The 11298-nt window shown below is 50.2% G+C and overlaps 2 protein-coding genes across 2 annotated transcripts; both read right to left on the bottom strand.

Moving 5' to 3' along the window:
- Positions 1-6643: 6643 nt before the first annotated feature.
- H257_17049 (hypothetical protein) lies at positions 6644-9331 on the bottom strand (the record flags this gene model as incomplete). The annotated part of the gene is made up of 4 exons (XM_009845690.1): positions 6644-6665; positions 6807-7582; positions 7626-7997; positions 8888-9331. The coding sequence occupies 4 exons, from the start codon at positions 9329-9331 to the stop codon at positions 6644-6646; spliced, it is 1614 nt and encodes a 537-aa protein (XP_009843992.1).
- A 190-nt stretch (positions 9332-9521) lies between these two features.
- On the bottom strand, positions 9522-11244 carry H257_17048 (hypothetical protein; the record flags this gene model as incomplete). Its single annotated transcript, XM_009845689.1, has 2 exons — positions 9522-9837; positions 10547-11244. The coding sequence occupies 2 exons, from the start codon at positions 11242-11244 to the stop codon at positions 9522-9524; spliced, it is 1014 nt and encodes a 337-aa protein (XP_009843991.1).
- Positions 11245-11298: the final 54 nt, after the last annotated feature.

Genomic DNA, 11298 nt, shown 5'->3' with positions numbered 1-11298 from the left:
CTCGACTGTAGTGTAAACTTTTTAAATACAGATTCGTTTTACTTGGTTTTTGTATTGCATTGAATTTTTGCCTGCACTTAATCTCGAGGTACCAAAGGCAAAAATACGATTAAATACATGCGAAGGAGTATTCATAACGGCACCTATGTGTGCAGTGGGCTTTGCCATTCAAATTGATCCTACCTGTCTTTGCTGAATGTAGCCTGTGCTTCAGAACTGTCACGAAGCAAGAAACAGGAGGTAGGCGAGGGTGATAGGCGTGTAGCAACTTTGCGCAGTGTCCAAGACAAACCAAGTGTGCGGGACAGGGGAGAACCAAAAGTGACATTCAGTCGTTTACAAACTATCTAGCTTCGTTCCTATTGGCTAGAACTCAGCCAAAGGGAAACACTGACTTGTGAGAATCAGCGCTCTTTTCCTTGTGCTAGAGCCGTGATTGGGTGAGCAATCACTAGGGTAGGGTTGCGACGTGAAGAATATGCAGAACATGCAGGGGCGTAGATGATAAGTCGTAGTAAAAGAAATGGAAGGAGTAAGGTAGGCGAAGAGGAGAGAAAAAGAAAAAAAATAGATGGTAGGCGTAGAAGAAGAGATAAAAAGAATATTGGGGGTGTAGGCGATGATAGGCGCTGACGAAGAGAAGAAAAAAGTAGAACAAAAAAATATTTGGGAGTGTAGGCGACGATAGGCGCTGACGAAGAGAAGAAAATAAAGTGAGATCTGATAGGCGGGAAGGCGTAGAGTAGAGTTGTGAATCTAAAAAAAAATGTATTGATAGGCGTTTGAGATCACATAGTGAAGGCTGAGAGGGGAATGATGGAGAGGCGTGATCGTAGATTGGCAAAGGCGGGTGCCGGAAGAGGTTTGGTGAAAAAATCTGCAAGTTGGTTGTCAGGGCTGCACCACTTGAGCTGGAATTCGCCGGAGTCCACGAGGTCACGCACAAACATGTAGCGGACGTTGATGTGCTTTGAACGGCCGTGAACTTCGGCGTTGGTAGCGATCTTGATGGTGGACTGATTGTCTTCATGGACTAGGACGGGTTGGTCGGACGATTGTTGGAGTCCAGATGCGAGTTGACGTAAATAGAGAAGTTCTTGAATGCATAAGGCGAGGGCAACGAACTCAGCTTCCGTGGTGGACAGGGTGACGAGGTTGCTTCTTGGCAAGCCACGACACGGGTGAGCCGAAAAAAAGGGTAAAAAATCCACTGATGCAACGTCGAGTGTCAACACACATAGCACAGTTCGCATCGACGTAGGCGGATAAAAAAGGAAAGTCGTCAATAGAGGCGATGCCACCAAGGCGGATCCCATAGGTGCGGGTGCCTTTGAGATAACGAAGGGCATGTTGGACGGCTGACCAATGAGTAGGGCCAGGGTTGTGGAGAAACTGACTAAGTTGTTGGAGTCTGTAGGCGATATCGGGACGTGTGCCCGTAGCTAAGTACATGAAACTGCCAACGACAGAGCGATAGTTCTTGCCGATCATAAAGACGAAGTCGTGAGGCGTGGTCCCACAATGGGAGGTGGATAGGGTGAGGCTGGGGTTGAAAGGCGTAGAAACTCGGTTGCAGTTCACCATGTCAAAACGGTCCAGGATAGCCTCGGCGTAGCGAGATTGATGAAGGAAGATGGTCTTGCCTGCTCGGTTGCGTTGGACTTGTCATCCCAAAATGTCGGAGACTTCGCCAAGGTCTTTCATGGCAAACCGTTGAGAGAGGGAAGCCTTCAAGGCGAGGACGAGAGATAGAGTAGGCGCAAGAATAAGGAGATCGTCCACGTAGAGGCTAACAATGGTGAAACCGGAGGCGTCAGACTTGATGAAGACGCAGCGGTCTTTGTGTAGGCGGGAGTACTTTTGGGATGCCAAGTAGTCGACGAAGGTCCAGTACCATAGGTTAGGCGCTTGTTTGAGGCCGTAGAGGCTGCGGTTTAGGCGCCAGACGAGTTTGCGGCGGGAGACGTCGGTCACGAGGTCGCCAGGCGGCTGTTCCATGAAGACGACGGACAGGCGCAAATGTGGTCATCGTAGTCAACGCCTTCGCGTTGCAGAAAACCGTTGATAACTAGGCGTGCTTTGTACGTGCCGTTAGGCTTGATGCGGAAAAACCATCGGCAGGGCAGGACTGTCGTGGTTTTTAGGCGTGGAACAAGATCGTAGGTCTTGTTATCTTGAAGGGACTGGAATTCGTCTTGGGCGGAGGTTCGCCATTTGTGACGATCGGAACTGCGCATGGCTTCCTGCCAGTTTTTAGGATCAGAGGAATCGGAGGTAGGCGGGCGCTGAGTAGGGCGTAGAGGTGCCATGGCGGATAAAGGGGTGGATCGAGGGGTTGTGTAGGCGCCGAGAGAGGCAGAAAAGGGTAAGGGTAAGGCGGTGGTGGAAGGACAGCGAGATCGTCGATGGAGATGACAACGAATGGTAAATGTGAGGTGGAGAGACAGAACGGAGTGCCTGATAATGTAGGCGTTGGAGTGGTGCGGCTGTGATGTTGGGCAAGTAGAGTGGTAGGCGGATGGAAAGAGGACTGCGATATGGTAGAGCAAGTTGGAGTTCGTCGAAGGCGGCAGACAAAGAGTAAACGTAGGGTGGAGACAATTGATCGGTGGTAGGGGTGGAGATGTTGAAGGAAGTGGAGGAAAAATGGTTGGATCGAGGCGAGTAGAGAGGGGCGGTAGAGGTTCATGAGGTGTAATCGATGGAATGTCGGATGCATCACGGGCACGAAGGCGAAATGCTGCTGCAGCTTGGATGGTGTTGATGGGTGGGAATTCACCTTCGTGGAAAACAACATCACGGGAGTAAAGTAGTTGGTGGGATTAGGCGTTGAGTGTAGCCCTTGCGATCATCTGGTAGGCCCACAAACATGCACTTGATGGCACGTGCGTCGAGTTTGTTCGTTTGGTTAGCCTTTTGTATATGAACGAAGGCGGTGCAGCCGAAGGTGCGGATGTAGGCGAGGGGTGGGTGCCGGGAGAAAACGCGATGGTAAGGCGACTGACCGTCATTCGGGTGGAAGGCGAGATGTTATAGAGCCAGGCGGAGTAGATAACGGCTTCGGCCCACAGGAACTTGGGGAGATTACCGGGCAGTAGGAGCGCTCGCATCTTCATGACGAGTAAGCCAATGCGGCATTCGGCTACGGCGTTTTGAGCAGGCGAGTAGGCGTTTGAAAATGTGGTCTTGGTGGAGTACTTCGGTCCGATGATACGACCAAGTTTCTCGAATTCCTTGACATTGTCGGCTTGTAGATTGCCGATGTCAGTAGGCGGTAGGTACTGAAGAGTGTTGATGTCAGACTTGAAGGTAGTGATGGCTTGGAGGCGAAAGAGTTCGTAGGCGTCGTAGAGATCCTCGAGGAAGGCGAGAGGGTAGACCCAGGTAAACCGGGAGTAGTCGTCGATAAACACGACGAAGTAAAAGCTGCCACCAATCGATGGCACTGGGCACGGGCCCCAAATGTCGGTGTGGACGAGAAGGAGGAAGAATTAGGCGTGGAAAACGGCTGCGGAGGAAAACTGTTGTCGACGGGACTTGGCGAATTCACAAGTATCGCAGGTGAAGGATTTGAAAATGCGTGGGCGATCGGTAGAGAAGTCGGGGTGGGTCTTGACGAGGTTTTGGAGAACGGTGGAGCTTGGGTGTCCGAGGCGGTTGTGCCAAAGACGGAAGAGGGCTTCGTTAGATAGGCGTGTGTTTGAGGTGGTTGCAGTAGCTAGTGCGAGAGAAGGCGTCGTAGTTGTTGAAGTTGAAGGGGGAGGCAGAGATAGAAGAGGTTTGTTGGTAGATGGAGAGATGGGAGTGAACTGGTTTGGGGTGACAACGTTGGAAGCGAGGGACAAGGCGTGTACGGAAGGAAATTTGGAAGTGCCGGATAAACAGGAAATAAGGGACGAGGCGTTGGGGTTGGGGGAGAGAGTGTGGTGGTAGGCGGTAATGAGAAATGTACAGCCTTGCTTGATGGAGACTTGAAAATAGTGGGTTTAGGCGAACGTCCAACGTAAATAATATAGATGTGCAATTGATCGATTACTTCGGAGCGCGCCGCGGCTTGTACGGTAGACTCAAGCGTAGAAATGGAGCACGGAGTAGGCGTGGCGAAGTTGATGTGGAATGGATCTGCATCACTAAGGGAAGGATGAGCTGCTAGGTTAGCCTGAAATTCCATGATGGCAGCTGCAACGGCAGCAGGAGGGTAAGGCGGAGGGTTGCTGGCTAGGCGTGTGTAGGGCTGTGCCGGAAAGGAGTAGAGTCCCAAGGCGTTAACTTGAGCACGCAAATAAAGGCCACGACCGATGTCCATGAGGCAGTGCGATGGATGCGAGAAGTCGAAGTGGCAGCCAGCTTGAACACAGTGACGGACGGAGAGAAGGTTGAATTGTAAGGCAGGGCAATGTAGGGCAAAGGGTAGAGAGAGAGGCTCATGATGAGCGGCGAGATTGGCCGAAGGTTTCGCCAGAGTGGGTGGTAACACCGAGATCGATAGGCCCGTGGCCGAGAACAGGAAATTTGCCACCATCGCCCACAGCAAGTGTAAATGATTTGTCGACAAAGGCGGAGTCAATAAAGTAGCGACGGTGAGGCGTGCAGGAGGCGGTGGCACCAGAGCCAATGATCCATTCGTTGGAGAGCTGGGGATAGAGTGAAGGTTCGAGGGGGAATGGATAGGTGTGGTTGGGGAAATTCACCTTCAGGCAGACCGTGTCCCAAGAGATTCCAACGTAGAAGGGAAAGTGGGTGGTCATTGTGGGAGGCGTAGGGTTGGCTTGGTAGTCTTTGAGTTGGAGGTTGTCTTTGATGAGTGGGATAGGCGGTGGTCGCGCTTTGGGATGGAGACCGGCTTGGTGCTTGAAAAGATGATAGGCGACACACTTGTCATAGGACAGTTGGTGAAAGGCGTCGGCAGTAATGTTAGCCATTTGACCGTAGGCGACGTTACGAATTGGACCCCAGCGGTCTTCTTCATCGGAGGAGTAATAAGGGCGCGCAGCACGAGGAGGCGGAGGTGCACTGTAGGCGCCACCACGACGGTTGAGGCGTACGGGTAACTGTCGTGCAGGCGGGTCAACGTAATCGGAGGCGTGGGAGGTCGTGTAGTGAGTTTGTTAGAGTTGGGAGGCGTACGCGGAGGATGAATACGATAGGCGGGGAGTGGGGGCAGCAGAGGGTCATCCACTGTGGAAGAGGCGGGAGGAAGTGGTATGTAGTTTTGTTGAGGTGGAAACTGTGGCTGAACGATGAGTGCTGTGGAGGTAGCCCGAGTGTGGGCTTTAGGCGTAGAGGAAGATGAAAGAAATGCCTTAGCCTGGACGCGTAGGGCAGCGAGGGACTCCGCGATGTACTCATCCAGAAACTTGCGCGTGAAGTCTTGTTCAAGGCGTTTCACCGCTGCAAGGCGCTGTTCCAAGGCGTCACCAGCATAACCGTCGATGGAATACTTCGCATCGTTGCGGATCTTGTCCACCTGAAACTTGGCCTGGCTGATAGTGTAGGCGTCGGTTTCGATGGGCGTAGGGCAATAGGTCTCGTTGGTGCAAAGGGAGAAGAAGTCTGCGGTCACGGCCGCTTCTTCAAACGTGGTGCGCCACGCAGCATAGAATTTGTAGGCGTCGTCGAGGAGAATACCGGAGTAGGCGATAATGGTCGAAACAGGAGGGCTCATAACCTGTCACGAAGCAAGAAACAGGAGGTAGGCGAGGGTGATAGGCGTGTAGCAACTTTGCGCAGAGTGTCCAAGACAAACCAAGTGTGCGGGACAGGGGAAAACCAAAAGTGACATTCAGTCGTTTACAAACTATCTAGCTTCGTTCCTATTGGCTAGAACTCAGCCAAAGAGAAACACTGACTTGTGAGAATCAGCGCTCTTTTCCTAGTGCTAGAGCCGTGATTGGGTGAGCAATCACTAGGGTAGGGTTGCGACATGAAGAATATGCAGAACATGCAGGTATAAAGCGGCCACTGTCTCGGCCTGTCAGAGTTGATAGACTAGGCGATAGAGTTTGGGAGAAATAGGCGAGGACAAAAGGCGTGAACACAGGCGAGAGAAAAGCACCACTTGACAAGAACAACGCCGCATCATTACCACTATTATGACATGCTATGTCAATTTAACGTGTATAAAAATGTGACCAACAAGAAATATCTAAAATGAGTTGTTTTTATGTAGAGTTGTAGAGGCTGGACGAATAGTTGCAATTGCGCCACGCACATGTGGTCCGAGCGAAACTACTCTGCGATCCAGCGCGTTACGTTTGCGTTAACAAACTTTCACTTGTCCTTGCTGCCCTTGCGCAATGATGACGAGGACTATTATGGTGGAGTACTCGCTCGCTACCAACGTATGGTGAATCAAAAGAAGCGCAAGCGTCAAGAAACCCAACGCCGATATCGGTTGAACCGTCAAGAGCGTGCAGCTATGGATGCTGTTCGTGCCATGCGCTTCTAGAAGTTTGGCCTCTAAATTCTTTGATTTTTTCACCAAGTATGTTATTGATCAGTGGTCCAGTAAATAATCAATAACTTGGATATTTCGGAAACTAACGATTTTTGACACAAACACATTGCTCTTGATATTAATTTGAGTCCCTTCCACAGTATCACTTGAATTTAGAATTTGCTGTAACCTTGCGAAGGTGTTTACTTATTTGCAAAATACACAATTGCTACCAACAGGAGTAAAGTATTCGGAAATGAACATGGTACTAATTAATTAGTTGGTCTTTACGAGGATACATGAACACTGAAAATACTTCAGCCACTGTATGGCGAGAAACGAGCGCGATTGGTATCCATGGCGATACGACCTTTTCCTCAATCGATAACGGTGCTGAGTCTCAGCACGCTTTCGCTTCTTCTCGCTCGCCATGCGCTGGTAGCGGGCCAGAACCATGGCATAGTAGTTTTCGTCCTCTGCGAGCATGGGCAGCAATAACAGATGGAAGTTGGTCAAGGCAAACGTAGTCTTCTGAAGCGAAAGGTAGATCTTCTCGCCCCAAGTAAACGTCGTGCTTGAAATTCTCCACAGGGAGCAAACACGCCCGAAGAAGTTTTCCACGACAACACGATCGGACGAAACGCGTCGATTGCACTCATGGTCGTTGGCATCGAGAGCGCCGTTTGCTGGGCGACGCTTCGGATGAATCCCACGGACTTCATGGGCAATTCTGATGTAGTCCATGTCCACAAGGCATGGCCAATATGTCGGGAAGGCGGTCGACAACTCCCCATGGTCCGACAAGGCAGCTTCACGGGGTGTCTTCGTCAAGTTGGCCTTGTGCACATCACGTCGAGTACGCATGATGGTCAGATCGTGGACCGAACCAGGATGCGCGTCGGACATGGCCACACAGCGGCCATCGGGAGAGACGGCGGTTTCAATCTTGTAGCCATATAGGTGATGCTTGCCACTGAAGTAGTGTTTCTGCTCAGAAAAACGGCCCGTTGGACGAAGCGATGGCTGGAACTTCACGTCCACTGCATAGAGGGCGTACGGGTAGTTAGTGAAACGACAGCCGGTCTCAGTCAAGGTCGCCATGGATGGGCACACGATGAACTTGTTGGACAGAACAGGCTCAATCTTCTAGCATATGCACATCAGTTCGACAATGCTCACGCCAAAATACCGACACAGTACGCATGATCATCTTCTCAAAGGTTGGTGCCTTGAAACTAAAGTCAGCGGCGTGCTTGTCCCATGAACAAAATTGCTTCATGACCGTGAGAGTCATGAACAGTCTGTTCTTAGGGCTTGTGGTCGACTTCCGGCCACGTCCTTCCAGCCAAGCGGCGTTCAATGCATCATCGACGATGGACCAGAGGGACTCGATCTCCGACACAGTGAAGTTGGTCAGAGAACGGATTCCCTCCGGTCCAAGAACGTTGACGAACTTGTCCATGATCGGGTTTACTGGGGCTTCATCCATGTCCATGCCTTGACGGGCCGCCTCTCCGAAGTCTTCGAGACTCGTCTCGAGCAACGTGAGATCGGAGGCGGCCTAGTCGCAAAGACGGGCGAGAACATGAGTAGCGTTGATAGCGGGGGTGGCACGTGACATTGAAATTGGAAAGTGAGTAGCTGGCAGTGCTCTAGCCGCAGTGCTCACGCTTTTCGGCGCCAAGGTTTGGCGGCAATTACTTGTTGAACTCAAAATATAGCGTAATTTGGTTTTAACATATACTACGTAGTAACTCATTTAAATCTCCTTTTATAGTACAATTTGCTTATATTCTCAACGCCTCTACTTAAACTGTACTCACATGTGGCAATTATTCGGTTTTTGAAAATACGTTTTTATCTTGGATTTGTTGTGGTGGAATGTCCATTGTCACAGCTCGTAAATGGGAAGGTAATGGCCTGAAGATGAAGCAAACATGCTACAACCATGGGTATGCTTTATGGAATGCTTGTACTTACAAGGAGCCCATTTTCTCGCTTAAGTACAGCGTTGGGACTGGCGCACAGTGGTATAACTTGTTGTATGGACGTTTGTATAGGGTGGCGGGATGTGTGGTACCAAAATATAATAAAACTCTCCGCATCACAATCAACAACACCACTCGGATTCGTTTAATTTTTGCCAATAAAAATTGAGCCTCGGGTTGGGATTGAACACATGACTGGTACCTCAGTTTTGCAAACTATTTCAGACTGAGGATACCTCCGTTCTTCGGAATAGTGCAGTGGGTAAGACGGCGAAATGCTGGATGACTATGCAATTGTAGCACAAGTAGTGTGAGGGGTGAAAGTTAGCATGGGGCCAAAGTGCAGTGCGAACTTCTTTATGATTTTGAAGTTAATTACATTTTTCACCAAAACCTGAACAAATGAAGAAAATTTACACTAAATCTCGTAAGTGTGAAGTGCTTGTTCGAAGGACTTGCGAACTGTGTCTTCCTTCATGCCATCCCACACCTTAATCGCCCTCTTGATCATAACAAGACGCTTCGCTGTAGCAGTGACGACTTTTCCTTCCTTGATCCACTCCGTATGGCACATCTGCTTGAAAGGTCCCATGACGCCGACATCCAGAGGTTGCTGGACACTCGTCGTGTTGGCCGACAATGGCTGGAGAAACGCACCGGAGTAAAGCTCATCCTGCATGATCTTGTAGCTCTTCTTCGACAAGTGATATTTCAGGTTATCGGTAAGGAGGACCGACGGACAATCCAACTCGGGCTTCAAAACCTCGCGGAGGTACATGTTCCAGACACGCTGGTTCATGTACGCAGTCTTCTGTACAGCGTAGACCGGTCCAGCGGGATACGTCGGAACTTCTTTGGTCGCGATGTCACCGCCGGGGCGGCCCTTCACAATCAGTAGCAGCGGCATTTTTGTACCTACATATCTTGCAATGAGTCGACGCAATGAGTAGTGACATACCATCCGCACGAATTGAGAGCACAGCCGTGATACGATCGGAGTGTTTTTGGGACTCTTCCACGCGTGAGGACTGTCCAACTCGAGCAAGAGTACGACCAGGCGGCATATCGTAGTACACAGGTGTTTCGTCCACGTTGATTCATGCGTGTTTGGGAAGATGGCCAAACGTCGAGCCGAAATCAGCAGCAAACGTCTCTTGGGTTACAGCAAGCTCCTCTTGGGTGGACTTCACAAGGTAAGGAACACGATGGTGGTAGCCATGTGGGTTGCCGAAACGAAGGCACCATTGCACCAGTGACTTGTACGTGCGCTCGTCGGTCGGCTTGGAGCTCATGTACTCAGCCAACCATTCAAGCTGGTACGTCTTGAGCCACGTGACCAGATGCGCCGTGGTAAGGATGTGCTCGCCATGGTGCACAGATGCCATGAAGTCGACGAGCTCCAACGCGGCGAGGCTTGCAAGTCAAATGTCATCCAAAGTCAGCCAATTAAATTTAAATCTCCCATTTGAACTGACCAATCACGGCTTATGTTGGGGGGACGCTGCGATTGGCCAATATAGTTTCGTTTTCGTTGGATTTCTGCTCTTACAAATTTATTTAATTATTTCGAGTACTACTGTGCGCCAGTCCCAACGCAGTTCTCGGTATGCATTCTTCCTCGAGAAAAGCACACGAGATCCGCTGAGACAGTTGTGGATGCAGTAAATGGTAACGTGATGAAAACGTTAAGGAATGCTCAAAATCGTTAAGCCGGGTATGAAAAACGTTAAGACCCACCAAAATTCTGATATAATGGCGTTTTTATCACACTGACCGGTGTGATGGGCCACCAAATTCACCAGATGGGCCAAAAACAGCCCTTGAAGTTCAAGGATGTGCGTACGATCACCGATAATGTCAAGAATTAGGTGGGATGATTGCCACCACAGCGAAATACGTACTACTATGTAGTACTAACATTACAGCATTCTGGCAGATCATCTGGTTTTGCAAAATGAAGCTTGGATGAAATCTAGCTCCAGCAGCATTGCGAAACGTCGCGGCATGTCCTGAATTGATGCGACAACTGAGATTGTAGAAAAATTCATTTACTGTTAATTAAACAATATCAGTAAGATTGTAGCCACCGTCGCATGCCCCACATACGCAAGTGATGTTCCACGCCGCGTTCATGTAAGAGAGCGTCAATATAGTGCCTTGCTCGAGAGCAGTGTTCGCGACCACCATGAGTCTTGGTTTAGTGTCTACATACCATACCTCGAAGCGGCAATTCGGAACGTAGGCATGATTGATAAACCGCGAGTTGTTACCGAACTTCGAGGCGTCAACGTACAAGTCTCCGTTGGTGCCCACGCGCACGATGTACCAATCCTTCGCGCCATGACGCTTTTCCTTCCGTGCTGCAACCTCTTCTTTGCCGATGTGTTCACCCACGTACTCGATGATTTTTGTTCCTGCAGGGACACTTTCATCGACACGCAATGCATGGGTCAACTTTGAATCATCAACAATTGTTGTGGGGGGGAAGAGTTTCTTGGAAATGGCTTGATTTCGGCAAAGCTCATTAGCGCTGCATCGTCCTGGGGCGCATTCCGTCTGCGTGATGAGGTTGTCGCAAAGCTGGACTAGTGTGCACGGAAACTGCTTTGAACATCTACGGCAGTGCGGGTTGTGTGTGTCGGTGCCGAATGCTACACCACGAGACGATCGTGCACGCCTTGGGGCAAGGCTGTTGGTCGCGGGCAGACAGTCATCAATGTGATGGTACACCTCAGTGAGGGCAGTTGGTGGTACTACCTCAAACTTCATGCGAACTTGGTGCTGCTCGTACTTCTTCTTGAGCTGTTGTTCCCTTTCCATTTTTCTTGCTCGCCGAAGTGCCTTGAAGGCTTCAAAGGCTTCCACTTCGGAGTC

This window comes from Aphanomyces astaci, assembly GCF_000520075.1.
Source record: "Aphanomyces astaci strain APO3 unplaced genomic scaffold supercont1.97, whole genome shotgun sequence".
NCBI classification, from domain to species: Eukaryota; Oomycota; class Saprolegniomycetes; order Saprolegniales; family Verrucalvaceae; genus Aphanomyces; species Aphanomyces astaci.
The sequence above is the reverse complement of the archived record's forward strand: the minus strand, read 5'-3'. Positions and strand labels throughout refer to the sequence as shown.